General features: G+C 46.2%; 1 protein-coding gene across 1 annotated transcript; it reads left to right on the top strand.

The window, feature by feature from the left end:
- Window positions 1-147: 147 nt before the first annotated feature.
- On the top strand, window positions 148-27,142 carry GMPS (guanine monophosphate synthase). Its single transcript, XM_083849520.1, has 16 exons — window positions 148-308; window positions 3,546-3,727; window positions 7,024-7,138; window positions 8,724-8,821; window positions 9,718-9,821; window positions 10,775-10,968; window positions 11,273-11,438; window positions 12,981-13,132; window positions 13,755-13,928; window positions 15,568-15,673; window positions 16,717-16,832; window positions 17,341-17,466; window positions 18,610-18,725; window positions 20,382-20,512; window positions 22,200-22,372; window positions 23,906-27,142. The coding sequence occupies exons 1-16, from the start codon at window positions 282-284 to the stop codon at window positions 24,005-24,007; spliced, it is 2,082 nt and encodes a 693-aa protein (XP_083705646.1). The 5' UTR covers window positions 148-281; the 3' UTR covers window positions 24,008-27,142.
- Window positions 27,143-27,619: the final 477 nt, after the last annotated feature.

The following is a 27,619-nucleotide window of genomic DNA, read 5'->3' as shown; positions in this document are numbered from 1 at the left end:
TCCGGCCTCGTGGCTGCGCCTCATTGGCCCGCGGCGGAGCGGCGGCAGCGGCGGCCACGCCCCCTGAGCTTCACCCCGCCCCCTGAGCCCCGCCCCGCCCCCTCCGCTACGCCCCGCCGCGCGGCCCCGCCCCTTCCGGCCCCGCCCCGCCGTGGCCCCTCCCCTTCCGGCGGGGCGGGCCGGCCCGGCGCGGCGGTGGCGGTGGGCGCTGCTCGGCGCTGCTCGGCGGCGGCTGCTCCGCGCGGTCCCCCCGGCCCGGCCTCCTTCCCCCCCCCGGCCCCATGGCGCTGTGCAACGGAGACGCCAAGGTCAGTACCGGGCCGGCCGCGGGCCCGCTCGGTGCCGTGGCCGCCGTCCTGCCGCGGGCACATGGTGCGGCCTGCTGGGCGCCCGCCGCTTTGTGCGGCCCGCCCGTGGCGCTGCGGGGCCGGGGCCGGGGCCTCCCGCCGGGCCCGGCCGCGGCAACGAAAGGAGCCCGGCAGCGCCCCGCGGCCCCGGCAGGAGGAGGCCGGGCAGCGGCTGGGGCCTCCCGCCGGCATCCGGGGCGCGGAGGGAGGGGCCGAGGCCCCGCTGCGCCTCCGGGGAAACCCGGCTGCGTCCTGCCGGGCGCCCGGGCCGCTGCCGTGGAACCGGCCCCGGTATCGGGGGCGCCGGGCTCTGGCCTGTCCTGACCCGGGGGTCCGGTGCCGAGGAGCTCCCCCTGCCCAGCAGCGGGCTGCTGCGGGCCGGCGGGGCGCGGGGCTCGGCTCCTGCCCCTCAGGGAGCTCCAGCCCCTCCTCGGGCCTCAGCTCCTGCCCTTCATCAGGGTGCGGGCCTCAGCTCCAGCCCTCCTCGGGCCTCAGCACCTGCCCCTCCTTGGGGCGCAGGGCTCAGCTCCAGCCCCTCAGGGAGCTCCAGCCCCCCCGCAGGGCTCAGCCCCCCCCGCAGGTGCCCCGAGGGGTAAGGCACGCGGTGGCCTCCGTTACCTCGTAGTGCTTGAGACCAGCAGCCCCTCTTCCTTCTCCCGGTTTCGGAGCGGCAGAGCCGTGCCGTGGCAGCGGGGCTGGAGGCGGTGGCAGGGGTCAGCACGCTGTGCCGGGGGCCTTGGGTCCATGCTGCCCCGGGAGCACCGGGGCTGGGGGCACGTCGGGTTGTTGTAGGCGGCGTTGGGTGCGTCAGGCACGAAGGGCAGTAGGAGTCTCTCACGTATGAGATGGTTTCGGGTTTGGCCTTGTGATTTAAATGAGCTAAGTATAGATTTCCCCCCATTTTTCTCTCGGGATGTTTAAGGCCTGTCCCACTCTCCCAGGGCAGCAGGTGGGTGCAGCTCTGTGCCGTGCCCAGGTGCCTGAACCACCTTGCGGGCTGTCAAACCAGGCGTGGCAGAAGTTCCCAAAGCCAGCCATTTATACGGCATTTTTTTGGAAACAGAGCAGGAGAAGACAAGGGACTCCAGCTAAAACCCTACTGAGGGGAAAAAAGAGCTTTTGTCAGAGCCTGGAGCCTCCGCACCAGGCAGAGGGGCTGCAGCCCGGGCTCCCCACGCCCCGTTCCTGGGGGCGTGGGGCTGCCTGGGGCCCTCCTCGTCCCTCTGGCACGCACAGGGTACACAGGCGCAAAGGCTCAACTGCCGCGTCGGCTGCGCGTTCACGGCATCTGCTTCTGTTTTTTTTTGATGTCGTTAAACGGAGTTTCCCTCGTTAAATTTGGATTCAAAGCCTCGGAGCCGCGCCTTTAAAGAAATAAAGCCGGATCCTGCCTCGCTCCTTCCTGCCTTCCCGTGATTTATGGCGGCGTTCCTGCCGGGCTCCCTGCGGCCCGGCGCGTCGTGCAGGGGTTCGCTGCCCGCCGAGGGCCGCCTGTGGGTGATGCTGACGGGCGCTGGGTGCGAGCCCCTTTAGTGCCCGGGTTAAGCGGCGGGGATGTGCGCTGGGACGTGCCGCGAGGAGAGCAGGCGGCGGCCTGGGAGTGCCGGGGGGTGGCCGTGGCTCCGGGCCCGCGTCTACGGGCCCGGTGAAGGAGCAGTGACCGGGCCACCCATCGCGTGGTTCTGTTTTTTTTTTTGTCGTGTTGCTCGTCTCGCCCCGTCCCTGCGAGGAGATCCGCGCTGCTCCGTTAATGCAGGGCTTGCGCTGGGGTTTAGCCCGAACACCTTCAGCACCACCTGAGGAATAAAACCGGCTGTACGACGCTGGCTTCGGAGATCCTTGGGAGGGTGTTAAGGGGCTCCCAGCCAAACTCTGGCGACGAGCTATTACCCGAAGCCTCAGAGAGCCGTCTTTGAGAGCCACGGGCTGATGGAGAAGCGCTCCCGTGGCTGCAGCCCTGTGTGAAGGGGCTTCTCCCCGAGGGCTGCGCGCGAGGGGTGCAAACACTCGCCCATCGGTGCGGCTGAGCTGGTGCCAACAACAGCTTGGTTTTATTCCTAACCTCGTATTTCTTACCGTAGAACGTAAAGCTACCCCTGCGGAGGCGGCCCCCCTCTCCTTACAGCCCGGCTGTGCTCTGAGGGCGATCCCTGAGGGCAAACGCGCAGAACAACCCTAACGTGCCATAATAAAAGCCTGAAATGGTTGCGAGCTTCAAAATGTGTTCTGAGGTGGTGTTTGCCAAGGCAAAACCCTTCCCAGTTTTTCCTTCGTCGAGTTACATTGGCAAGGGATCAGCGTAAGTTTGAAGTTCAGGAAAAAACACCCCGAGGCGAGAGGTTTCGTGAGCAGCAGAGTTTTTTCTGCACGAATTTCCTGGTGTCTGACAGCACCGTTGGGTTCACGTCCTTCCCCGAAGATCCATCTCTCAGTGAGGGCATTTCCGTGGAGTGCTGCCTCTCCTCACGAGGTCTCTTTGAAGACCGAGAAGCCCGTCCTTGTGTTTTCTCGCCCTTTGCCGGGTGCAGCTGAGGCCGGGCAGCCAGCTCGAATGCGGCGGGGTCGAAGAGAGCCGTCGCTTTGTCCCGCTGCGAACTGCAGCGCAGTCTGCTCGAAGGCTGCGTCCAAAACTCGCTTTAAAAAAATCTTTGTACGATATATTTCAGCAGAGGCAGTTGTTCTCGGTTTGTCCTCTCCGCGCTCTCCAGGAGGTTGTGTCAGGTGAGAGCTGGGAGGGCGAGGCAGCGCAACGGGGGAAGCACGTTGTTGTTCTTCTGACTTCGCGCTGGCCCGCTCGGAGCAAGAGCCCGCGGGGCGCCGGGCTTTGTGCAGAGCTGTGAGACGGAGGAAGCCGGAGTGGCTGCGGTGGTGAGCGGGGCATATTGCTGCTTTATGGAAAGCTCTGCCTTAACGAGGGGGAAAAGCTAATGAGCTAATCCGCACCGCGTTTGGTCTCGGGGATGGGAATGTCGTGTTTGTGCGAGTGCCTCCCGGGAGGGACGTGCTGCGTGCGTGTACCGGCCTTCCTAAACCCGAGGATTCTTCATTTTCAATTTCCTCCATTAGTCCATATCACCTTAATTAACACGTAGGCACCCTTAGCGAGCTTTGCAGTCGCCGGTCGGTTTGGGAGGCCTGCCGTGAAGCCCGCGGCGTGCCGCGCGTCGCCGCGAGGCGCTGACCGAGCCCTCTTCGCAGCCGGAGAACGCGGGAGGAGAGCTGAAGGACGGGCAGCACCACTACGAGGGAGCCGTCGTCATCCTGGACGCGGGCGCGCAGTACGGGAAAGTCATAGACCGGCGGGTGCGCGAGCTCTTCGTGCAGTCCGAGATCTTCCCCCTGGAGACGCCAGCCTTCGCCATCCGCGAGCAGGGCTTTCGGTAGGTGCCGCCGCTCGCGTCCGCGCCGGGGGACGGGGCCGCGGGGGTGGCGGGCCGATCGCCTGGCTGCCGCCTGCCTTTCGGCGCGGTGCCGCTTGCGGCTGCATCTCTGGCTTGTCTGCAGAAACAGCTGGGTGAAACCTGGGCAGCGGTGTTCCTTTCGTGTGCTCGCTCCGTGCTGCGGTGCTGTAAAATGTCATTTTAATCGTCTTCGTTTACAAATGCGATGTAAGAGGCTGCATTTTTAATATATATATATATCTGCAGAAATTGCGATGATCTTGCTGTTTTATCTGTTAACCAGGGCAGCTATTACAGGCACAAAAACAAGTTTTATGAGTTTCTAAAAATGATTTCCTTAGCCTGACGATGAGAAGCTGCCTGTTGAAATAACTGTAACTTGGATATTGGAGAAATTGTGAGAAACGATGCCAAACCATTTCTGGGAAGCAACTGAAAAAACTTAGCTGGAAGTGCCACGCGTTGTGTGCAGCAAGGAAAGGTCTCGCAGTTATGCAGTGCTTTGTACAGTTCTCTTTGGTGTTTTATTTGAAATTTTAAATATTTTTTATATTTTTTATTTTTTATTTACCCTGCTTGCCAGGGTATGCCTCTTTTTTTTTGTGGGGGGAAAATAAATGTATGTTATTGTCAGGTGTTTAATATAATTTAAATAAATACCCTGAAGTCTGCAAATCATCGCAGACCTTACTTGCTAGGTAAGATTCGAGAAGCACGTTGTATGCGTGTTCCTCACTTGTGCCACACAACAGATGCGGCAGCGCTGTGTTGCGGAATCACATTTTCCTAATCAAGGATAATTAGTGAGCCGGTAAACAGTGCAAGTCAGATGGGAACTTGACTGATCTCTGCGAACAGAGGGGAAGACCCAGGAGCTGCTGCAGCTATCAGGCAGCCGCCCTGCGAAAAGTTTCTTTTAGAAATGTTCTAACAAATACGTCCTCGTGTCAGATCTTGTTTGTAATTCTCCAGCAGTCGAGTCTTTGAGAGGTGGACGTGCCCGGTTACTGCTTTCAGGAGAATTACTGCACCTCCTCTTTGCCGGTTTTGAGGTGTGAATCGTGGCGCTAATGGTGCAGGGCTTTGGGCTTGTGCTGTGCTTCAGCGGGTTCGCAGTGGGAGAGGTTTTCCTCCCGTTCTGTTCAGAACCGAAGACTCCAGCACGATGTGATCAGACCTGTGCCAAACAATTGCCGTTTAAAATACGGCGAGTGCTCTCCGCTCAGCAGGTCACGTCTCGAGGTTGAGGCAGTGATTTCAGCTTATCAGTCACACAGAGCGGTCAGTAAACTTTGGGTCCCCGCTCTTGGTCAATCATTTGCATGCAGGAGAGCGTGGCGAGCACCGGAGCTGGCGCTTGGGTGCCTTCGTGCAGTGACCGTTGTAAAAACGCGCTCACGGTTTTCCTGCAGCATTTCGATACAGGCTCCAGGTGCCATGGGGGTGGTCTGGTTTCCGAGTCACAGCGCGTGGCATCGAAGATAAAAGCTGAACAGGCCTGGGAGCTGCCCTCTGGTCCGCGCTAAGGTTTGAGATAGGCGGCGGGATGGAAACCTTTGCTGAACTGTATTTACATCCTGCGTTGGCAGAGCCATCTCCGCAGCTCTCGCAGCTGCAGGGCACTTCCCGGTGTTCCTGGCCGCGGAGGTGCTGTAGGTGCAGGGTGAGGTGGCGTTAGCCTGTGAACCCGGACACGTTTCAGACCTGTGCCATGGATCCTGAGGCTTGGGTAGCAATGAATGCGTTTTGCTGTTGGCATTTTGATGTGGTTCCTGACGGCCTTTGGTCCATTGCAAGTGGGCTTCCCAAGGCTGGTTTGGGCTGCTCTGGAAGTGGTCGAAGCCAAACCAGAGCCAGGTACGTTCATACCAGAGCACGAAGGTATGTACCAAATTACATGGTGCTGCAATAAGACTGCCAAACCTGCATCCCACACTGCAGTGACTTCTGAGGACAGCTGAGAAGACGCAGGGCGCAGCTTGGGCTGGCTTTCCCCGTTTTCCTCTCGCACCTCCCAATTCATTTTTTTTTTCTTGCAGTATTCAGATTGGAAAACCTTTGTGTTCTGTGGGATTTTCATTGGCATTTTTCGTTTTAAAAAAACTTTAGCCACACCTATAGATTAAATTCATGTTAAGTAGCGCTCTGCACCTGCAGCTCTGGAGCAAATGCTTCACAGGACCACGGCGGGGCTGCGGCTGGGGGCACCTCCGGGTCCCTCTGCCCCAGCAGGGCCACCCAGAGCAGGGCCCAGGGCCACCTCCTGGCGGCTTCCGGAGGTCCCCAGGGAGACCCCAGCACCCTGTGGCACCCGCCCAGCACAGAAGCATTGCCTGGGGGCCGGAGGGAGCTCCCGGGCTCCGGAGGGAGCTCACCTCGTGCCCACCGTGTCTTCGTCCTGCAGAGGTGCCGCCGACGCCGTGTGCCACCACATCTCGACGCAGCGACACCCCCTGCCCGCCTCAGCACAGCCCACTTCTGCTGGCTGAAAATGGAAAAAATGTTTGTGTCAGGGCCCGCATGGCAAACCCTCCAAATAACGGTAGAAAAAACGTTTTGTGAGGTGTACTAAATCCCACAGACGTAGCTTCCCTCCCACCCCACGCTGCGTTTCTCGCTGAGGGATGTGATGTCCCCGACGGAGGCAGCGCGGGGCCGCTGCTGCCCGGGGCCGAGGCCTCGCCGAGCCTGCTGTAGTGCAGCCCCTGCAAAGCCTCGCGGCCAGCCCGTGCTCTCTCATCCCCTTGTAAAAGGTTTAATTTTCTCTTACAGCTCGCGGTGGTCACTTCCGACATTAACCGCTTGCACGTTTGCCAGTCCCAAGCCCCGGCTCGCGCCATCTCGCAGCGCAGTCGCTGAGAGCTGGGGGCCGTGTTCGCAGCAGCTCCAGAAATTCAGAGATCTCTCTTCTGAACGCAGCTCTCCTCCAGATGGCACGAGCAATGTGAAGTGTATTTATGTCTTAATGCTCTGTGCTTGATACTAGCCATGTTGCTTCCCTCATAGCGCTTGGCTAGGAACTTGAGTCATGGTCACATTTTAAGACTGCTTATATTTGACTTTGTTTAAACTGATGAAATACTTCTCTGGTAAACTGCTGTTTCTGCCAGCTATAGCATAGCAAAGCTAAACTATCTGTTAGAATATCTGTATCAGAATCTACCTTAGAATATACAGAGTTATTAAGAGTGTTATAAGTCAATGTCACTGCTCAAATAAAGAGGTTTTAAAGTAAACAATGCTTTTGAGTTAATTAAATTATTTCTTGTCTGCAGAGCTATAATCATATCCGGAGGACCAAACTCCGTGTATGCAGAAGACGCACCATGGTTCGACCCGGCGATATTTACAATAGGAAAACCGGTTCTTGGGATCTGCTACGGAATGCAGGTGCTGTGCAGAGAGCTGTCTGCCTACTGCTGCCTCGTTTCTGACACTAGCTAGAGCTGAACTGCTGCAGGACCTGCTTTTCCAATCTAAGCGCTATGCCACGTATGCAAAAGATATTTTTAAGGTGCTAATTGGTCACTGAGCATACTGGGCATTCCTCTCTTGCTTCTGCCGTATCAACAGCTTTTCTCCCTGTTTTACTGCTCTGAACTGAGTTCCAGACTGCGTTTTTTATCACAATTAATAGACCTTGCAGTCATTAACTAATGCCATCTAGTTGATATTGAAAAATACATCCCTCATAAACAGAAGTAGTTTTTCCCTTTGGTTTTCAAGTGCAGAATGTTTCTAGCATAGTTCTGAAGAGTGCTTAAAAAAAAAAAAAGCACAAAACACCTATTCCTCTTCCAACTTCCTGGTGACCCTGCAGTGATCTAGTAGATCCAAGCCGAGCGAAGAAACAAATTCTCAAGGGGGCGTAGGACAGGTTAGGTGCGTGACTTCTGCGTGTGCATCTTGGTGGTTTTTTTTTTCAAGGTTAGCAATTTACTGGGCCTTCAGAGGTGCTGAATAATGGCTGGAAAAACTCCTTGAGAAAGGCTGGTAATTATGGAAACAATGTTGGCACTCCCTGTTCTAAAGGGAAATGTGTGTTGTATTAAAATGGAAGTGCCTTAAAATGTCAAGCAAATTAAAAACCACGTTAGCTAGCCTAAAGCAGGGGCGTTTCTCAAGGCTGACTTTATGGAAGGAAATCAAATGTGCGTGTTAACACACCACTACTTTTATTATAAAAGAATGGAATCAGTCAAGCACAGCAAGTATAATACCAAACTAGATCTAAATAACTTCTCACAGCCATGAAACAGCGTAGTCGGGTGGTAAAACTAACTTTTTTTTTAGGTTAGCTCTTATATTTGAAAGGAAAAAAGTCTTTAATTTGAGAATTCTGAAATCTGAAGTGCAGATACCTCATCGTGTTGTTTGAAGTTGGATTTTAGAAAGAAAGAACTTGTTGAGAATTGTACTACTCTGGTATAACAAAGATTAGTAGGAGTATCTTTGGGCACAAAAATCAGACTGACGTTGCCTTATTCTCCAGAGCTGAGCAGCAAGATTTTGAGAAGTTTAAGCCTACCTGAGCTCTTAACGAAAGGGTAGATAAGACAGGTTTTTGTTCAGCAGCTTAACTATTTTTCTGACCACGGGCATCAGGTACTCAGCTGATTTGCAGGCAACCATTTGTAAGTGCACGTAGATGTACGCTACAGAACAGGCGTTATCTTGCAAATCTCTACTCGTTGTCCACCACGATGGGTTTCTGTAACTCACTGTGGGCAGCAGCAGTCCCTAGCTGTGCCGACAGAAGGCCAGCAAAAGAGAATGAGCCCAATGCAGGACAACGATTTTTGAAAAGAATTCTCATCATTTCGCAAAGTGTGATGTTAGATGAGAATAATCATGGAAAACTAGCTTAGTATGTATCGGCAGGCAAGAGCTGCTGTCAGTTGCAGACAGAGCTATAAAGATTAAAGCAATATCAAATGGTGCCATGCTTCTTCACGTACGCTTCTTGTTTCGGCAGATGATGAATAAGGTATTTGGAGGTACAGTGCACAAGAAGAGTGTTAGAGAAGACGGAGTGTTCAACATTACTCTGGATAACACGTGTTCACTGTTCAGGTACGTGCACATTTTAAGTGATCAAAGCGATATAGGTAATACCGGCCTGGAGATTGGTGCCTGGGCGAGAGGAAGCATGTGTTTAGGAAAATGAAATTGCACCCATGCTCATCATATAATTTCTAATAATAATTTCTAACCTTTACAACTGTGACTAAGCAAGTTACGTGTTTAAACAAATACTTACACATAACTTTTCAACTAACTCTAGAAACTTGGGTATGTTTGCTGGAATTATTGTATAAACCCCTTATTTCAAGGTAAAATGTCTCGACTGAGGCACCATAAAGCGTACCGCAGCACAAAAATGTGTTAAGCTCTTGCATCCTTCTTGGTTGTGCATTGCTTTATGTTGGCTGGCACCTACCTAGTTTTTGAAAGGTAAGAGAAAATCTGAAACCATTAGTTTTCTACCTTCCTACCTTAGGAGGAAATTAGGTATCTTGGTAGTTTGTCAATGCCCCTCAGGTTCCTTGCAATAATCATGGTGGTTTATTCATTCCTAGAGGTCTGAGTTTATTAATTTTTTTCCCTCTGCAGCTACTGTAGAACTGCCTAAAGTCCAGGGTATCCAGAGCAGTCCTGAAGACATTTTGATTCGATTACAAAAAATTTGCTTAAATGAAATAAAAAGCAGGAGTCTACATGTCCTGACTGACTCTAAATGGCTGTGTGTGTCAGAGAGGGGACATTTCAGTGTTGGAGTGTTTTAAAACAACAGCAACAAAAACGTTTGAATTCAGATAAACTACCTCTTGCATGAAGGGTGTATTGTACAGGAACTTAGGGAGGCTTCATTGAAGGGATCTCGGTTGGAGACGACTGTTTCTGGTAAGGAAATCCTGCACGTGTTTAAAAAACGCGTGGCTGATTGGAATGCTTTTACCGTTTCCTAGGGGCCTTCAGAAGGAAGAGCTTGTACTCCTCACTCACGGAGACAGCGTGGATAAAGTAGCTGATGGATTCAAAGTGGTTGCGCAGTCTGGGAACATTATAGCAGGTATTTATTTTATACTGAAATTGTCTTTTGGTAGTCTTTGTTAAAGGAAGGAATTACGTCAGACAGTGCCTAATTGGATCCAAATGGGAATAGAATATTTCCATTTTTTAATTGCCAAATAGTTGAATTGTTTTAAACAAGTTCTTGTATGTGTTTGCTTCCATGCTGTGTTGTCATGCTAATAAAGAAAGAAATAGACATGATAGATAGAGTGGTCTTGTTTTGAATTAGTGGTTTAAGGAAAACGTAACTAGATTTTTACAGTTCGTTTATGTTATTTTAAAGTATGCATGTATTGTTTCTCTTCAGAATAAAATACTGCGTTCCCTTCAGATAGGGGAGAGGAAAACATGTACCACAGTGTGTGCAGTGTAAGCGGAGGGGTTTTTTTGCACTGTAATGGTACAAATCAAACATGGTTTAATTATTAAAGCTTGATTAACTCATTATTGAAGTTAGAGAACAATATTTTACGTACTGCTCTTAAATCAGATAACTAGAGAAACTAGACAAATCCTGTGTATTATGTAAATTCCCTTTTCAGATTAATTACGTTAGAAGGGCAACTTTTTGACTTCAGAAAGAAAGATCTTCACTTCTTGTACCAGGAGTGTTGGTGTAAAGCTTGGATGGCAAATACCAGATTTTCTGAATTTCTCAATAGATCTGCTAATACAGAAGCAAGCAGATTCCTGCTGCAAATGCTGTCATGTCATTAATCATTTACAGAAAACAAATGAATTGTGCATTTTGGTGAATGACTACAGGGAATGACTTCCTAGTGACAACTCTGAAATGTTTCAACTTGCCTTTTTTATTTTAACGTTTTTTGAGGACATGCAGTTTTAAAAGTAAAGCTTAATGGATTTGAAGCAAATGTGTTTTTTTGCTGCGTGGATATGCATTTCACTTCCAATTTTTTTTGCTATCCTCATTTCTTTGCACCAATTAAGGTATAGCGAATGAATCTAAAAAACTGTATGGAGCGCAGTTCCACCCTGAAGTTAGCCTTACAGTGAACGGAAAAATGATCCTGAAGAATTTTCTTTACGATATTGCGGGATGCAGTGGCACCTTCACAGTGGAAAACAGAGAACTTCAGTGCATTCAAGATATCAAAGAGAAAGTGGGTTCATCAAAAGTCCTGGTAAGTAGATCAAGTTGAAGTTGAAAGATTATTTGTAAAAATCTGACAGAAATGCTGACACGGTTAATCTGGGTAACTTGAAAAATGCAGAATTGTCATGATTTGGGTAATACATTAAACAGGTTTGAGAAAGCTTGTACCCATTGCACAATTGGCTCAATATGTTGTTTGACTTCTCATTTTCCTCCAAGTCATTGCTGGGAAATCAGTAGTTTTTCATCCTTGTAACAGTATCTGAATTATTAGTTAACACTTTCCCACTAAACAGCTGAACAATTTTTTTTCCTTTTTTTCTCATCCTTAGGTTTTACTCAGTGGAGGTGTGGACTCGACAGTGTGCACTGCTCTCCTAAACCGAGCTTTAAACCGCGATCAGGTGATAGCTGTACATATAGATAACGGATTTATGCGCAAAAGAGAGAGTCAGTCTGTGGAGGAGGCACTCAAAAAACTTGGTATTCAAGTTAAAGGTACCATAATTTCCTTAAATATCCTTGTTACCCCTAATGATGTGTCTCATCTCCTAAAATGTACATTTAGTATTCTGTTTCATCGATTTGAATCATCTTTCATGGTTCACAGACTACGTACCAAAGCACGGGTGTTAATCTGGAACAACCTAGGCTATCACGAAATTTCAAACCTGAAGCATTAAGCCTAACTCGTGTGGTGGGAGCACACCCTGAACTGACCCATCTCTTCTGTCCCTGGGGTACGGCAGCTGGTGGTGGGCACGGTGGGGCAGCTGGGGCATGCCTCTGCTGCTGATGCTCGGTCGCTGTTCTGCAGGTGGCCAAGCAATCCTCTTCAGCTGCTGCAGAACTCATTTGATTGCAGTTTTCTTCAGTAGCTTGGTTAACAGTCCTCCACTGAGGCTTTACCTCTTGTCCCATATCTCTGCTTTTTAGCACTGTGAGCTCATTTGAGTGATTCAGTGCCGTTATAGCCAAAAATCCCTTCCCAGGGCTCTTTTTCACTCGCCCAGTTTCCAAATGGGTGCTCTTCAGTTGCTTTTGGAGTACCTTGTTGAGAAGCAGTCTTACGACTTCAAGCACTACATTTGAGAGGGTGGAAGGTGCCTTGTCTTGGCTGATAAGGTTTAGAGTTGTTGGTGCCCAAAGAAGGAGGTCAGAGAAGACATCTTATATATGGATTGTGCGGATGATGAGAGCTGCTTTCTGCTGTCCAGCTGGTTTGTTTTATAAGCTATAGCTGCCTCTTCCTGGGGCTGTGTGTGAGTGGTGTTGTCTAGTCGTTGCCTCGTGTTTTGGTCAGGAAGCGTGGCTCTAGGTGAGCGATGCATTCCACTAGGCTGCCAGTGTGAAACAGCGCAGGGAGCTTCCACAGCAGCATCTGGCAGCTCGGCCTGCAAAATCCTGACGCGGCGAAGGACAGAGTTTGTTCTGCACGCATCAATACAGGATCCTTTTTTGTTGTTTTGTTTCAGTGAAAAGCTAGGCCTTATTCTTGCGTTCTCCAAACAGATAAATCTGGGTGCTGGCGGGCTGCCAGAGTGACACACGAAGGGAATCCCTTTACTGGAAATGCTCCTTCTGGAGGTCGTGGAGTTCAGTGCTGGTAAAAGATGCCAGAGAGCCTCCTAGCTGATCTCTGCGTTGAGAGCCTCTCTAAATAAAGAGGGGTAATGTACCATGAGGAAATAGCGTATCATTTAATTTCAGTTGCAGAAAGGCCTTGGGGAAATAACTATCCTGTAACTATTTAAATAAAGCACCTATCTAAGAGGGGAAACAAGAACTGAACTCTCATCCTGTTGCCTAGCCTCATAATAAGAAAAAATTGCCCTCTAGAGTATGTTAATAAAAGAAATAAAATACTTTTGTAGCAGTTAATTGTTGAGGTATCAAAGAGGCCTATTTAATGCAAACAATAGTTAAATGACGGAAACGGGTTTTTTTTTTTTTTTTTAAACAGTAGTGATTCTTATTTTTAGCAATCTTACATACAAATCTTTATTGATTTTGGCAACAAATTCCCGTAATTTCATGCAGTGGTGAATGCAGCTCATTCGTTCTATAACGGTACAACAACTCTGCCAATCTCTGATGAAGACAGAACTCCACGTAAAAGAATTAGCAAGACCTTAAATATGACTACAAGTCCTGAAGAAAAAAGAAAAATTATCGGTGACACCTTTGTTAAGGTAATGTTTATAATTATTATTATTTATTTTTTAATGATTTCTAGATACATTTTTTACCTCAGACTATTTCATTCTAAAGCTCTGTGCACTCAGTGGCATCAATGGTCATACAAGTGGTAGGTGACCTAAGATGTTAGTGCGTTACCCTGAGCCTGAAATTTTTGTCAGTCAGTGAGTGTTTATAACATGAGTAACAAACGCTGCACTAGACCCACCATCATCTTTAGGTATAGTATACTGGTGGGCTATTTGTTTCTGTGGCGTTAACATAAATGTACTGATTCTTCACCAAACGGGTAAGTAACTCGAATTTGGGCACACTTCTGTTGTTTTGCCATTTTTCATGTCAGCTATCAGTACTGGTGATGCAGGGAGAATATAATGCTTAACGAGCACTGGCGTTCCTGTGCTCTGAAGATACTCTTTCCATTTGCTATTTAAAAAAAATAGAAGCATGGGTTTAGGGGTGAATTGGAGCAGTAGGCTACCGTCATGGTTAGTCTTTGTGTTTATTGTTCCTGTTTCTGCAGCTCAGTAGCATTGTCAGGGGCAATCTATTTAGACCTTTGATAACTGAAAAGTAGATCAAAACCCCTCTCTTTTTCTTCTGTACATCTTACAGATTGCCAATGAAGTTATCGGAGAAATGAATCTGAAACCTGAAGAGGTGTTTCTTGCTCAGGGTACCCTCAGACCTGATCTCATTGAAAGTGCTTCCCTTGTTGCAAGTGGCAAAGCTGAAGTCATCAAAACTCATCATAATGACACAGAGCTGATTCGGAAGTTAAGAGAGGAGGTAAATGAAAACGAGGATACTGGTGTTTCCTTCTGGTTCTCACAGACAGGAAGTTGATTACCAAAAATGTGCTGGAAAGTTTTGCTGGTGTAGCTGGCCCATGTTGATGTGGCCCCATAACTGTGAGGTTGTTTAGGTTCTATTCTAGTATGTTGTAATTCATTACGCCTCTTTCTCGTTGCTACATTCTCACAGTAGTCAGAATTCTTTCAGTATTGTCCAGCATTGGATACTGGGGAAAATATCAACAGATTGAGTGTGGATTCCTTCCGTGTGAGCAATGCTGTTCACAGTGGCAAGCTGAAAACTTTCTCCTTGCTCTTTTGTGTTTTTAACACTCAAAACAAACCTATGTCTCAATAAGGAAGCAAAACCACTACCAAATGCAGAACAGTACTTAAAGGCTTTTCAGACAATTTTAGTCTGATTCAGCTGGAGTTCATGATGTAATGGATCACTTACTCTTCCCTTTGTATCCTGTTCAGAACATCAGTCATTAGGGAACCTTTTGTAATGGCATGGACAGCCCAGGTCGAGCACGTTAGGGATTTAAGCAACAGCAGTGAGGGTGCTTTAGTGAAATGATTGTCAGCTCCAGTTGAAATTCTCCTCTTGAACTTCTTGGTAGCGTTCAGCACGACAGGCCTGGAATTCTCCTCCCTTGAGAGAGAATGAGAACAACGCATTTAAGTGAGGTGAAAGCTAGGGATGGCTCTTTCAGGTGCCTACAGGGATCAGCTTTCTGTTCTTAGGCAACTTCTGCATCAAGTCACCGGTAGCCTGGTCAGCTCTCTACCAGCAGTACGCTGGTGGTGCACAATCTGTTTACCAGTTGTCAATTTAAGAACCCACAAATCTTTCTGAAATGGCTCGCGTGTGCACCTGTGGATAAAGATGAGGAATTTGCAGACAGTACAAACACAGGAGATTGAACTGGTGACAGAGGGCAGTCTGAAGATGTGCAGCCCAAGCCTTTCTGATTGTATTCACGGTGGATTAGCGTAGTCCAAAGTCCAGAAAAGCTTTTTGAATACATTTCTCATGCAGCAGTCTTAAATATGAGCATATAAAGCAAGCGTAGGAGACTGCACCATTTTGCCTTTTCTGGCATTAGAACGGTGAAGGCTCTAGCTATTATAAAATACTCTAAGAAAGAACCAACACGTGAGACATCGCATAGCAACCCTGCTGGAAGTTGCTCTGTTACTTGTAAGTGCTACGTAAGTGACCAGTCACAGGAGACAGTTACCTTGAATGATCCACACCTCCGATATTCATCGCTCTACGAAGTGTTTTCAAGGCTTTTAAGAGTGGTTTGAACATCTGGTGGAGAGAAGAATAGTCTGAATTTCTGAGGACAGTCAGAACCAGATTGGCCTACAGGTGTATTTGCGCTGATTGAGCCATTGATAGTTTTGGCACACACTTAAACTTTCCTGTCTAATCCCCTCTCCTGTAACTGTTATACAAAGCCTACATTCACATGAACTTTCCTTTCCAGTGTTTATGTAAGTGTTGGCAGCTGATGCTGTGAAAAGCAGGCCAATTTGACTGCCGTTACCTAAACATTTGAGGCTTTTTGTTTAAATATGTGAGCTAGAGTGTAAATCACTCTCTTTTTTTGTTTGTTTTGTTTTAGGGTAAAGTAATAGAACCACTGAAAGACTTTCACAAAGATGAAGTACGAGTGCTGGGGAGGGAGCTTGGTCTTCCCGAGGAGCTGGTTTCAAGGCATCCCTTCCCAGGTATGAGAGTCCGTGCTGCTTAGTGGAAGGCTACGGGTGGCCTCAGTACTGTTTAGAAGATGCTTAACCTGCAGAATAAATTTATGTTGGAGCATAAAACTTACCTCTAAACATAGAATGAAACTGATGGATTTACTGAGGTTTTTACTTAAGCAGGATCTTTTTCCAGGAAAAGTGTTTGAGAGCAGCCTTATTATGTATAGTGATTAAAAGAAAAGATTTATAATTGAGTTCTTATAGCTGTATTTGTTTCTTTTTAGTTGTATAAGCCAAAGCAAGAATTATCAGTGAAGTGCAGCTGAATGCTGTCTAAGCTGTCAAATGTGTCTTACTTGAAATAATGGCCAATGGCTGCCTGCCTTTCTAAGGGGCAGTTGCTGTTTTGAAAACGATTGCATGGAGAATAACAGCAACAGTTCTCGACCAGAAAGCATCAAAGTATATAATAAAACAAAGTCCACATCCTTTTAAGAGGGGTATGCTTTTCTTTTCGTGTTTTTTAAAATAGTCCTGCAGGGCGTGTAGTAGTCACTGGCAGAGTGCATAGGCTATCCTGCTAATGCACCAGCATCGCATGACATTAAAGAAACTGTATTCAGGCATTTCCAGCAAATTACATTTACTTTTGGATCAAGTAGTTAAAAGGTTGAATAGCCTACAGGGGTCTTTAAAACAGTGGAGACTCAGCTATGTTATAGCCAACTCTCATCCAAGCTGCCTAGCAAAGGGAAGGAAGAGGTTCCCGTTTGCTTTAGCTTGCTACCCACCACGCTTCGTCACCACTAACTGCTGCTTTACACCAACAGCCAATTTAAAGTGTAGGTAAATAGTGCTTAACTATATTGATCAGAAATACCGTTCCAGAATAAACTGCTTGCTTATGGTTCTGGTGTGTTTTGTAGGGTAAGACAATTTAAGTATAGGTATGATGGCAAGCGATACTGTACTTAATGACTGACCTGATGGTCCAGATGCTGTTACCTTTTTAGATTAAAGTCAGTTTTCGTGTTATTCAGCATAGTTTTTTCAACTTTACACTGCAGGTCCTGGTCTGGCAATCAGAGTGATATGTGCTGAGGAACCTTACGTGTGCAAAGACTTCCCTGAAACAAACAACATTTTGAAAATAGTTGCAGATTTTTCTGCAAGTGTTAAGAAGGTAACAAAACTGCTCAATTCTAGTATATATATAGAAGTAGGATTATTATTCCGTAGTGCACCGCTGTAAGGTTTAAGGTTCTGAAAGTTAAAAACTACTTATTTGTGCGCTTTGGGAATAATGCATTCCAGAACTCTGTTGAAGAAACACTGAAGGGGAATGCTTACAGATGCTTTTTCTTTAAAACATGTCGGATTGCAGTGTTCCGTAACATGATACGGCTTTGTTCTGTATCTGAAGTAGACCACAAGCACGAGAAGTATAGCTTTGAGAAAGAATAAACATAGAAAAAGAGCTTCACGTATGGCCTTGAAGAGCTTCAGCTTAAAATATGTGCAATTGCTTTCACTAAAAAAATGTTGGTAAATGAAAGGTATCTTGTGAACAGTTCCAAGGGCTAAATGTGGACTAATTTTAGGCAGCTACTTAATTTTATTTGCACTGTTTAAGTTCTGTTTGAGCGTTTGAGGGCTTTAGTTAAAAGTTATTTTTCTGCATCACTGCACAGCCACATACTTTGTTGCAAAGGGTCAAAGCATGTACAACTGAAGAAGACCAGGAGAAGCTGATGCAGATCACAAGCCTACATTCACTGAATGCCTTCTTGTTACCCATCAAAACCGTGGGAGTGCAGGTAAATGAATTCATTCTAGGGATATTCTTAAAGCTGCTTCCTAGCAGCATGGTAGACTGCTGTGAAGCCTCAGAATTGCTGCTGTAAGGTTAAAAAGAAAGGGCTTGACTCTGTAAAATAAATGTCAAAAGAAGGTGATACTTGTGTCATTATTATTTGTCAGTGCTGGTAGTGCACAGATGTCAAGAGATCTGAAGAGACACATGGGTAAATGCCAAGTATGGTATTTGAGGATGTCGTTACTGTTGAATAACATCGGTCACTTACCACAGACAGTTTCTTCAGGCAGTTCATAATCTCGTAGACCTCTGCCGTAATCCTGTTGCCTCCTTCAAGGCTGAGGAGTCCTAGATTAAGTTGGTCAAAAAAAAAAAAAGGCAGCTTTCTACATTTGAACATGCTTGTTGCCCTTTCTTTAATTTTTTTTGATTATATGGTATTCTTACCCCTGAGAGGAAAGGAACCAGATCAAAGCAAACTCCAGGATATGGGAACACTTGAATCTGTATGATAGCATAGTGTTTTATTCCATCTCACTCCTTTGCCAGTGCCATGGGAGTTTTTGTGGGTGGTCCTTTGTATTCAGCTTGTATTTCTGTCACTAAATGCTGAGCTGGCATTCTCATGGAAGTGCTTATAATAACTTGGAGAATTTCTTTACTCAGGGATCATAGCTGTCAGGTGTCTTTTTTGCATTATCAGTATTGTATTACAACTTCTATTATCAGCTGCTTAATCTTGCGTCTTTTCTGTAACTCCTTGCAGTCAGCTTCTGTCACTCTTTCAAACAGCAATATCACCAGCAGATTTCTGCACTTTGTCGCTGGCCTTCCCCAGATGGTGCCCTCAAAATACCAATATGCAACCAATCCCTGTGGTCTGACCACCTTAGCTGAATCTTTCCATTCTGAAAACTTTCCTTTCGTGTGCTTGTGTCAGCTGATGAGAGGTCTGCCTTACTCTGATTTTTTCTGACTTATTTGGTGTCTCTGAGCATACTGATTTCAGCAGCTCAGTGTCTGCTGAACGTTGACACGAAGTATGGTCCTGTAACTCACAGGATGAATGGGGAAGGTAGTGTGAACTATTTTGGCAGTGAAGTTCATGTTCAGTTACATATATATATGTATTTTTAATTTATAGGGTGACTGTCGCTCATATAGCTATGTCTGTGGGATCTCTAGTAAAGATGTTCCACACTGGGAGTCTCTTATGTTTCTTGCCAGACTCATACCACGCATGTGCCACAACATAAACAGGTAAGTGTTCGCTGTTCAGAATTGAACTGTCTTTATTTCTGATCTACTTAAAATATTGAAGCTTAGCACTCACAAGCACTCTCCTATTTAATCTATGGTATAACTTGTGCACATAATATGTGTATTATGTGGAGGTTACACATGCACAGTCAGTCCAAGCTTAGGTTTATTTCTGGAATTACTAACGTGACAGATCTGAAAGTTTAGCTCCTCATTTTAAGCACTTGATTAGACAACTTCCGATGTAACTTAGGCAGAATCTTTTTTGAAAGATGCCGAGCCTGTTGATGAGCTGTGATATCATGCGGCATCTTGCTTTGTGTCAAAAAGGGAATTTACATAGGACTGTCAGCTCCAGTGGTATAAGGAAAAGCTCCAAAGCTGGGCAGTTTAATCTTAATTGATGTTTCTTGTGAATATGCATTTTCTTCTGAAGTTGCCTAGAGATTAAGTCAGTTCTGGAGAATGTAAATCCTCCTGGCCCAGCTGTAGCCTTTCTGACAAAACTGTTTATAATTGCTTACAGCAAAACTTAATTTTGTCACGTAAGTGACACCTGCTGAAAGAGCTGCTGTTCTTGGGGTGAGACCTTCAATTGGAAGAAACTTTAAACTATGTGCAGAGGGAACAAAAGAAGGCATGAAATCAGGATTGCGTGTGCAATTTAAAAGTTCGTGCTGCATTTACGGCATCACTGTCGTCTTTAAGCTCCTTTTGGATTTAATACTCCCCTCCTGAATATACCACTTCCCTGGCACTTCTGCTGTATCAGGGTGTGTTTCTCAGGTTTTTTTGTTGGTGTTGATAGAGACATTGAAGGGAGCTGGGAAAGCTGGCAGTTTGAGGAGTGTGCTGAAATACTTGGGCTCCTGCCCAATTATGCTTGCAGGCTTTATACTACAAACAAAAATCTGGAATGTGAGGTTTGAATATTTTCCTGCTTTGGATTTTAGACGAGTGTTCTTGGTTTGTATCTACAGACTCAAATAACTTGTGTGAATGCATCATGGTAAATCCTTTTGTGAGGCCAGTCGGTCAGTGTTGTACTTTGCTTTTTGTTCGTGAATGTATGAAACAGACTAAAAAAATCAAGTTGATGTGACTGGCTTGAATTCAGAAGATAATTTAACAGATGTAGTGACATAGATTTGTGAACAACGGTGTTAGTGCCCTGTGATGAAAACACAGCTATTCCTTAACAAATAAGGTGTTTACTGTTCAATGATGTGGCTTTGGTGGTTTCCTCATAGGGCAGAAGATAGAAATTGTAAGTACTTAAGTAGCTTTCTTAGCATAATCTTAACTTTTACTGACATCAGAGTAAAACTGAAAAAACATCTGCGATACCACTGAGTTAATATTTCAAGAGAATAATCCTCTGAAAAACTGAATAAGTAACAGTGGGGCTATTGCCAGACTCTAGCAAACCAAAATAAATTAGTACATTTGACTTGCATAGCTAGTACTCGTGTTTATAGAACATATCCAATAAGTTATATTAAGTTCTAGCTAGTGGCTAAGGAGCAAAATCAAATATTCAGCTTTTTTTTCAGGTTTCATTATCTTTTCTGCAATACTAACGCTGTAGTCTTCAAGCAATCTGTTTCGTTCCACTTAAACAAAACGTGTTTTCCTACCATCTGGCTTGTTTTTCAGGGTTGTGTATGTGTTCGGTCCACCAGTCAAAGAGCCTCCCACCGATGTCACACCCACGTTTCTGACAACAGGAGTCCTCAGCACTTTACGTCAAGCTGATTTTGAGGCTCACAATATTCTCAGGGAGTCTGGTAGGTATTTTGCTTAGTCCCATGAATTAGACTATTGTTTCAAGATCCTTCCCACTGCGGCTGGAGGTAAACTTTCTCACAGCCGGGTATTGCCTCCTCCTGATCTGCTTCCAGTTCTCCCACACAGGACTCCCTCCAATGTCTAGGTATTGTCTTCTCCTGGTAAGGGCGGAGGTTTGCCTCTGAAACCTTGCACAGCTCAGAGGTGTGATACTTGACTGCAGCGTAAACTTCTGCAAAAACCACAGTTAGCCACCAGAAGGTCAAGCAAACACCAAAGCAAAGAAAGTCAACCAAATAGTCAAGCAGATACTTCTCCTTGCTGATGATCCCAGTCATCAGTATTTGTATGAAGTAAATGAACCACGTAAAGACACTTGGCATGGTTTCAAAACCGTGCTTTTATGTGGAAAGAAGAGACCAAATACTAAGTCCTTAATGGTGGTGGTGCAAACTACCTGTGCTGAAGTGGTTTCATGTTTTTTAATTTAAATCAAATACTGTATTTGTAAATCCAACCACCTGAGGCTAGTAGATGGTGTATTTTAAAACCCTTAACATCCAGGGACCATTCAATTCCTTTTGGAATGTGACAGGCCGATTCTAGGAATGTAGGAGTTCTGAGGTTGGGGTTCGTTTTTTGTTTTCTTTTTACTTAATAACAGCTGAAGATGTGATACGCATGGGGAACAGTTCATCAAAAGCGTATATTTTGTAAAATCAAGTTACAAAGGATATCTTTTTTGAAAATACCTATTCTGTTTGCAAGGGTCTTTTACCGTAATTTGTACACAAACAGCCTCAAAATGCTTATGATAGTGCTGTCAGTCACGTCTGTAAAATCAGAGATTTGTCTCACTACCTTTTGGTGGTGCTTGGCTTTGAGTGAGTCAGTCCGCACAGTACGACTTGGGTTATCATGGAGTGAAAAGAATCCTCGTGCTGACAGGTCAAGCTGATGCACGCAGAGTTGTGAGGCCCCGTGTCAGCGTCAGAGTGGCTTGGCACTTTGCCACGCACCCGAATCTCAAACCTCTAGGTAATTTCAACAGCGAAATCTGGGGTTCTGTGTACTGGCTTTCAGAAGGACGTATTAAAGCAAACAGCAAAAAGATCATCCGGAGTTACCAGCAACAGAGAAAATTAAAAACTTTCTTTTAAATATGTCAAAGACATCAAAATACTTTCTCTGGAAGTTACAGTGGGAATTGCTAACTGTTAAAGCACTCCCCGTGGCAGTTGCTCTTGTCTTGGTTTCACTGATGAAGACTGAAAGTTTCTCAGAAGATACATTTTTTATGTGAATGACTGTTTGTTGGGCTTGATGTGGGAATAGCTGGAATTGCATGCTTATGCTGTGCTGGAAGGAAAGTAGATCCTGAATTGCAACCACGGTCAATTACAGGGTTAACAGAGATTGTCTCATTTTGTTCTGCATGCCTGCAAACCCTGAAGATTATTCCAAGTGGCAATTCAGTGTATACGCCACTAATTACATAATTGGATAATCAGTGGGATCTTCTGAGGCGTGGTAGTGAAAAAATCTTAGAACTACAGTGGATCTTCCTGTGTTACTGGAGCTCATAGTATAGCATTTAGGTACGTGTAGGGAAGTGCGGTAGAACTTCTATCATGTTTGTGGTTTTTAAACCAAAATAAAGCACTTTGTACTGATATTTTTCTGAAGGTTACGCCGGAAAAATTAGCCAGATGCCAATAATATTGACACCGTTGCATTTTGATCGAGACCCCCTACAGAAACAACCTTCTTGTCAACGATCCGTGGTTATCCGAACTTTTATCACGAGCGACTTCATGACTGGTATTGCAGCAACTCCTGGTAATGAGATTCCAGAAGAGGTAATACCAATACGGCTGTTCAAGTTCCTTTTCAAAACGATCTGGTGCTGTAGGTGACTTGTTTCGCCTTTGTTCTCCTTTTCTTGACTGCTTGCCTTGATTTTGATTCTGCTGGGAGAGGATGTCGTTTTTGCTAGTGTTGGTTAGGAAAGGTGTGGTGGTGTTCTGGGAAGAGCTAACAAAGTGAGAAGCTGACAGTGGTTTGCGATGGAAGTGACAATCTTACAGGCTTTCCGGCACAGCTCAGCCAAAATACCCTTATTTCAAAAAAGAAAGGCTACCCCAAACATTCCTGAGATTTTGAAGTGTTTATTTGCATTAGGGATTGAAATGTCCTGACTTCTGGAATTGCCCTTGATGCCTGCTTTAGATTTTATTGAAACCTACTGCTTCGCATCTCAAAGCCTGCTGTTTCCAGTTTAGGTTGCTGAAAGGAATCGAGTTTCAGACGCTTTTTCTTGGAAACTTTATCGATATCCAGTTTCAAGTACTTTGGGTCTGTTGGAGTGCAGCGTAGGTGAAGAACAGAACTGACTTTTTTTAACATCCTTGCAGAGCAGATAAGGCATGGTGTTGTAGCTGTATGCAACTTAAGCCTCTCCTTCAAGGCACCCTATCCATTTAAAAGGAAATAGTTCAAGATGAAGTTATGTGATCCATTACGGAGTTAGGATTCACTTGATCTGTAAGTTTATACAGAATACATCTAACATGTAAAACAATCACTGTAAGGCAAGGTGAGGTTCTGGTAAGAAAATAACAGGGGTTGTGGAAGTTACATGCATTGATGAAGGAAATCATATTTGATTATTTTTTTTCCTCATGGAGAGCAATGCATTGTTTAATTTTTGCTTACAGTGCAAAGCAGCGTGCCGTGTAACTGCCGTTGTTGAGAACTGGGTGGAGTTCATGGAAGCCAAACGTACTTTTGTGAAGGATCACTAAATGACTGCGCGGGTTCCAAACCCTTCTAGAATACTTTTGCTGACAGCAATCAACTGTGTGCTCTGGAGAACAACCATCAGTGGAAACTCTTTCCGATAGATGCTTCTTCCTGATATTTTTTAACTTTAGAGCTCCCTTTTTTGTTTTAAAAGTTCATCATTGCACTCAGGCTGCTGCTTTGGTGGGTCAGCTGAAGACAATGGTCTGAAAAATGCCTGAAAATGGTTGATAGCAAAATCCAGCAGTATATAGTAACATACAACTTCCAAGAAATCATTTGGAAGCTGAAGAGCTGCTGCCTTAAGGGAAGCGTATTGTGTTTGGTGCTGGTTGATTACCAGTGCCAGAAATCAGCAAGTTCTGAACGTGGCTGCAGATACCATGAAGCTAGAGGTTTCCTTTGAATTGTTTTCATTTCTTAACTGGTGGTAATATTCTAACGGCTGCTACAGGCTTTTTCTCTCCTGTTCATAGCAAAATTAGTATGAACAAAGTTTTCCTTTTTTCGTCTTTTGTAGGATAGTCTTCATCAGGTCTGCGTTACGTGTTTTTTTCTGATTTTTTTTTTCTTTTTTTCCGCCACAATAGGTTGTGTTAAAAATGGTTGTGGAGATAAAGAAGATTCCTGGCATTTCTCGGGTGATGTATGACTTGACATCAAAACCACCAGGAACTACAGAGTGGGAGTAATTAACTTTTTTTATTGAAGTACTGTGTGCAGTCTAAACCATATCAGAAACCATTCCCAGTGTTGACATGCAGTACTGTGAAAGAGTGACTGGAGCTGCTGCATCCCATCTGACTCCTCTCCTGGAGCGTAAATCTGCAGTTAAGAGCTGTGTGGGAATAACTGAGCGGGGCTGAGGATTTGTACGGGTAAATGATCATGGCAGCGTTGCCTGTGCGCAGACAGATTCCTATTGCTTTGGCCTTTGTCTTACTGTTCCTTCGCGTTCCCATGTGGTTTATTGTAACTGTCATTTCAACGTCTCTTTGTTTTTGTACACTGTGTAAAAAGAGACAGTTTATTTACTTCTACCAAAAGCATTGTTACAGCCTAAAAATGTAAAAAGAATACTTTGTGACCAACTGCTTTTGAACAGATTTATTATAAATAAATATTTTGCCAAATGGAGTAGTGGGTACTGTCGAGTTGTGGAATTAATGTGTATCTGTTGTGTACTGTTAAGCCTGTTCTATATTGTTTGACGTATTAGCCCATGGCAATAATGTTGAGTTCCGAAAGAGCAATGCTGAAATGCGATGAAATTACTTTCTGCCTGTCTGTCTGTCCTCGCTCCCTCGTGCATCACTTGCTAGGTGTCTTGGTTGGTAACAGGCATGTGTAGGCTGACTGATCTCCGCCGTACGCGTCCTGCACGCGTGTACGTAAAGTCACAGAGTGTGAGGTATCCTGTGTGCTTCTGGGGACTCTGATAGGAGAGTAAAAGTAGTGAGAGTGCAGTTGTAGAAGCTGTGGCACCAGAGCTCCTGGACATGCAAATCCTGTTTCTGTTCTCCAGCGCTTATGCAACAGTCCCCTCACAGCCTGCTGCCGATGTGCTTGCGTTATACGTGATGACAGTTTATTTTCTACACTTTTGCTTTTACGGGATTTTTTTTTTTGTATGTATTGTACTTAGCTTGATTTTTAAATCCTGGTAGTCATTAGTGTGCAGTCACAGTACTGGAGGTGACATACCCGGTCGATGTAGGTTCCTTCCATCACGTGTATTCTGCTGTTTATGTAGTTAAGCAATAATTTGAGAGATGGTTACTTTGGACACCTGTGCTTTTCTGGTATATCGAGGCGAAGCTACTTCCATCCACCTAAGAATGCTGAGCGCGTCCTGCAGCTGCTGTCTGTGGAGGTGCAGTTTGTGTCGCAGCTCTGCCCTGAGCAGCTTTCTGGGGACCTCCGCCAGTGGAACTGCTCCTGCGTACCCAGGATCGTCCCTTTTACCCCCCGCTTCTTGAACAGTTGCCTTTCCTTCAGCTGTTCAATAACATGGGGTATTTCATGGCTGTAGCTGCTTGTATTTCCACTTGTATAGATTTGTGAACTGGAATAACAGTTGCCGGTGTTTGTTCTGTATTCTTTTGTTCGCACATGTTTTCCTGTGGTTTTTACATTTACCGCCTACACATAATGGAAATTTAATTTCTGCTTATCGGATATGGCTAATTTGTGCAAACGTATTATTTTTGCCTGTATTATTGAGAGATTGCTTTTCACTGGGGGTAGGAGGTGGCGTGTCCCAGCCCCTCTGCTCCTTGAAGCCACTTCTGCCGCACGGCTGCAGGGGAGCGCAGCAGCCCGGCGGTGGGTGCGCGTATCCCGGGCTCCGGAGAGCTGCCTGCCGGCCACGGCTCTGCCCCTGGCAGCATCTGTAGCTCGGGCAAGTTGGTCCTAATCGATACGGATCTCAGCTGCCTCGTTTCTAAAATGGGGCAGCAGTTGTCACCCACGTCCACCATGACCTCTCTGAGCTCTTTGATGAGCTTTTTGCTATGTAAATGGAGCGTTGTTAATACACCTTCTTTTCTTACTGTAAAAGCTGTCAGTCAAAGCCCCTGTAAATGCAGTGTTTGCTTTGGCAGAATCCATTATTCCAGCGTGGGTTCTGTTGAAAGCAAACTTTTTATATGTATCTCATTTCAAAAGAAGCCTCCCTAATGAAATCATGGCCTTATAGTGCATTTTAATTTTTCATCAGAAAAAGCTGAGGATAGTTGTTCTCATTATTGTGTTGGTATGTCGTACGTAAATGGTGCAATGATGAGAAATAAATCCCGGTGTGATGCAGAAACACTTCAGCCTTTCAGTGCTGTAGCAGTTGTTGCTTTTTGTAAGTAGGCTCGCTCTCGCTGCTGCCACGTTGCCGGTTACCTTGACAGCAAATAGGGAAAACAGAAGGAATTGCTAAAAAATAATGCAGGAGAACATAGAGCACCTCTGAAACCCCAAACTTCCTCAGTTCTGAGTGAGACGCTTCTAGTTTATCCCCGTGTAAATAAATACGTGGTGTAGAGCCCCATAGTTGTGGTGCAGCTGGCAAGCACACGCGGGTAGCAATGGCCGTGTCCGTGTGTCGGGGCTGGACCCCCAGGCCCCCCGACCGCACGCCTCCAGCGCGCCGGGGCTGAAAGCTGTCGGCTGCACGCCGCGTGCTTGTCGGTCCTTTGGGTCGCACCTTAACTACGGGTGTGCCGCGTAGCTCCATCCTGTGTGGCATACGCTTCCAACATCTAATTACGTTGGTTGCTTTCATGTCTAATGAAATGGAGCTTGGCAGCAATTCCTGTACTCCTTAGGAACCTACTTTGTTGTTGTTTTTTTTTTTTTTTTAAGCCAGAAGGCTGAATATTGAAACGTTTAGGCATAAACTGTTGCACTATAAACAAAATGTCTTACTGAAATGGGATTTGTGATCTTGCCCCTGTTGACACCTGTGCCATGCGTTTTGGAAGCAGCGGGTTGTTCTTAGGAAGGTCGGTGGTGTTATCCCAGCGGTTCTTGAGTGTTTTATGGAATCCGTGTGTATAGGACAGCCAGACGTGGAGAGAGACATAAATGCTTGGTTCACTTTCTTAAAAGAAAAAAGAAAAACCACCTATATTTAGCACATAGTTTACAGACTAATAACCGTAGCTGCCCTGTACAGTTGTTCACCTCAAGTCTTCAGTAAAACATGTCAGCAGTTAGAGGAATTTGTATTGGGGGCATTCCCCGTCATTCTCAATTTTTAACATTTTTCTGCTTGTGAAATGATAAAGTACTGTGAGCCTTAATTTTTATCCACAAATAAAAATATTATGTTTGAACGTTGGTGTGGCTTATTTTTTTAGGGCTTTTATGCTGTAGATGGCCGCAAGCCTGCGTGGTGGCAGCCGCGCTCCCTGGCTGCCGGCCGTGGCAGGGTAAGGGGCACGGCTGTCCCCTGCCCTGGTGCCACCCTCTGCATGCTTTCGTGCCGGGGTAGAAGTCCCTAGTTCCTAAAATGCGTGCAGGGCTGATCTGGGGGTAACGTGGCAAATGCGCGTGGCCCCACGGGGACGAGTGCCTGGCGCCGACCCTGGGCTGAGCGCTCGCAGGCCCGGAGGTGGCTGAGCCGGGGCTCGGGCTGAGGATGCTCCGTGTGCTCTGCGGAGCCGGCGTGTATTTTTAGTTGTTTCTGTAGCGCCCATTGCCATGGTAACGCAGCATCTGAGCGGGCAGGTTCTGGTTCTCCAGCGGACCTGCTGCTTGTGCTGCTCCGGTGGCGCCAACCCACCCGGCCCGGGGTCGGGACACGGCTCCTG

Source organism: Anser anser (genome assembly GCF_964211835.1).
Source record: "Anser anser genome assembly, chromosome: 9".
NCBI lineage: Eukaryota > Metazoa > Chordata > Aves > Anseriformes > Anatidae > Anser > Anser anser.
The sequence above is the reverse complement of the archived record's forward strand: the minus strand, read 5'-3'. Positions and strand labels throughout refer to the sequence as shown.

Coding starts and splice junctions, on each gene's coding strand:
- GMPS (XM_083849520.1), top strand. CDS start 282: ATGGCGCTGTGCAACGGAGACGCCAAG. Junction 7,139..8,723: donor GGATCTGCTACGGAATGCAG/GTGCTGTGCAGA, acceptor TTGTTTCGGCAG/ATGATGAATAAGGTATTTGG. Junction 11,439..12,980: donor ACTTGGTATTCAAGTTAAAG/GTACCATAATTT, acceptor AATTTCATGCAG/TGGTGAATGCAGCTCATTCG.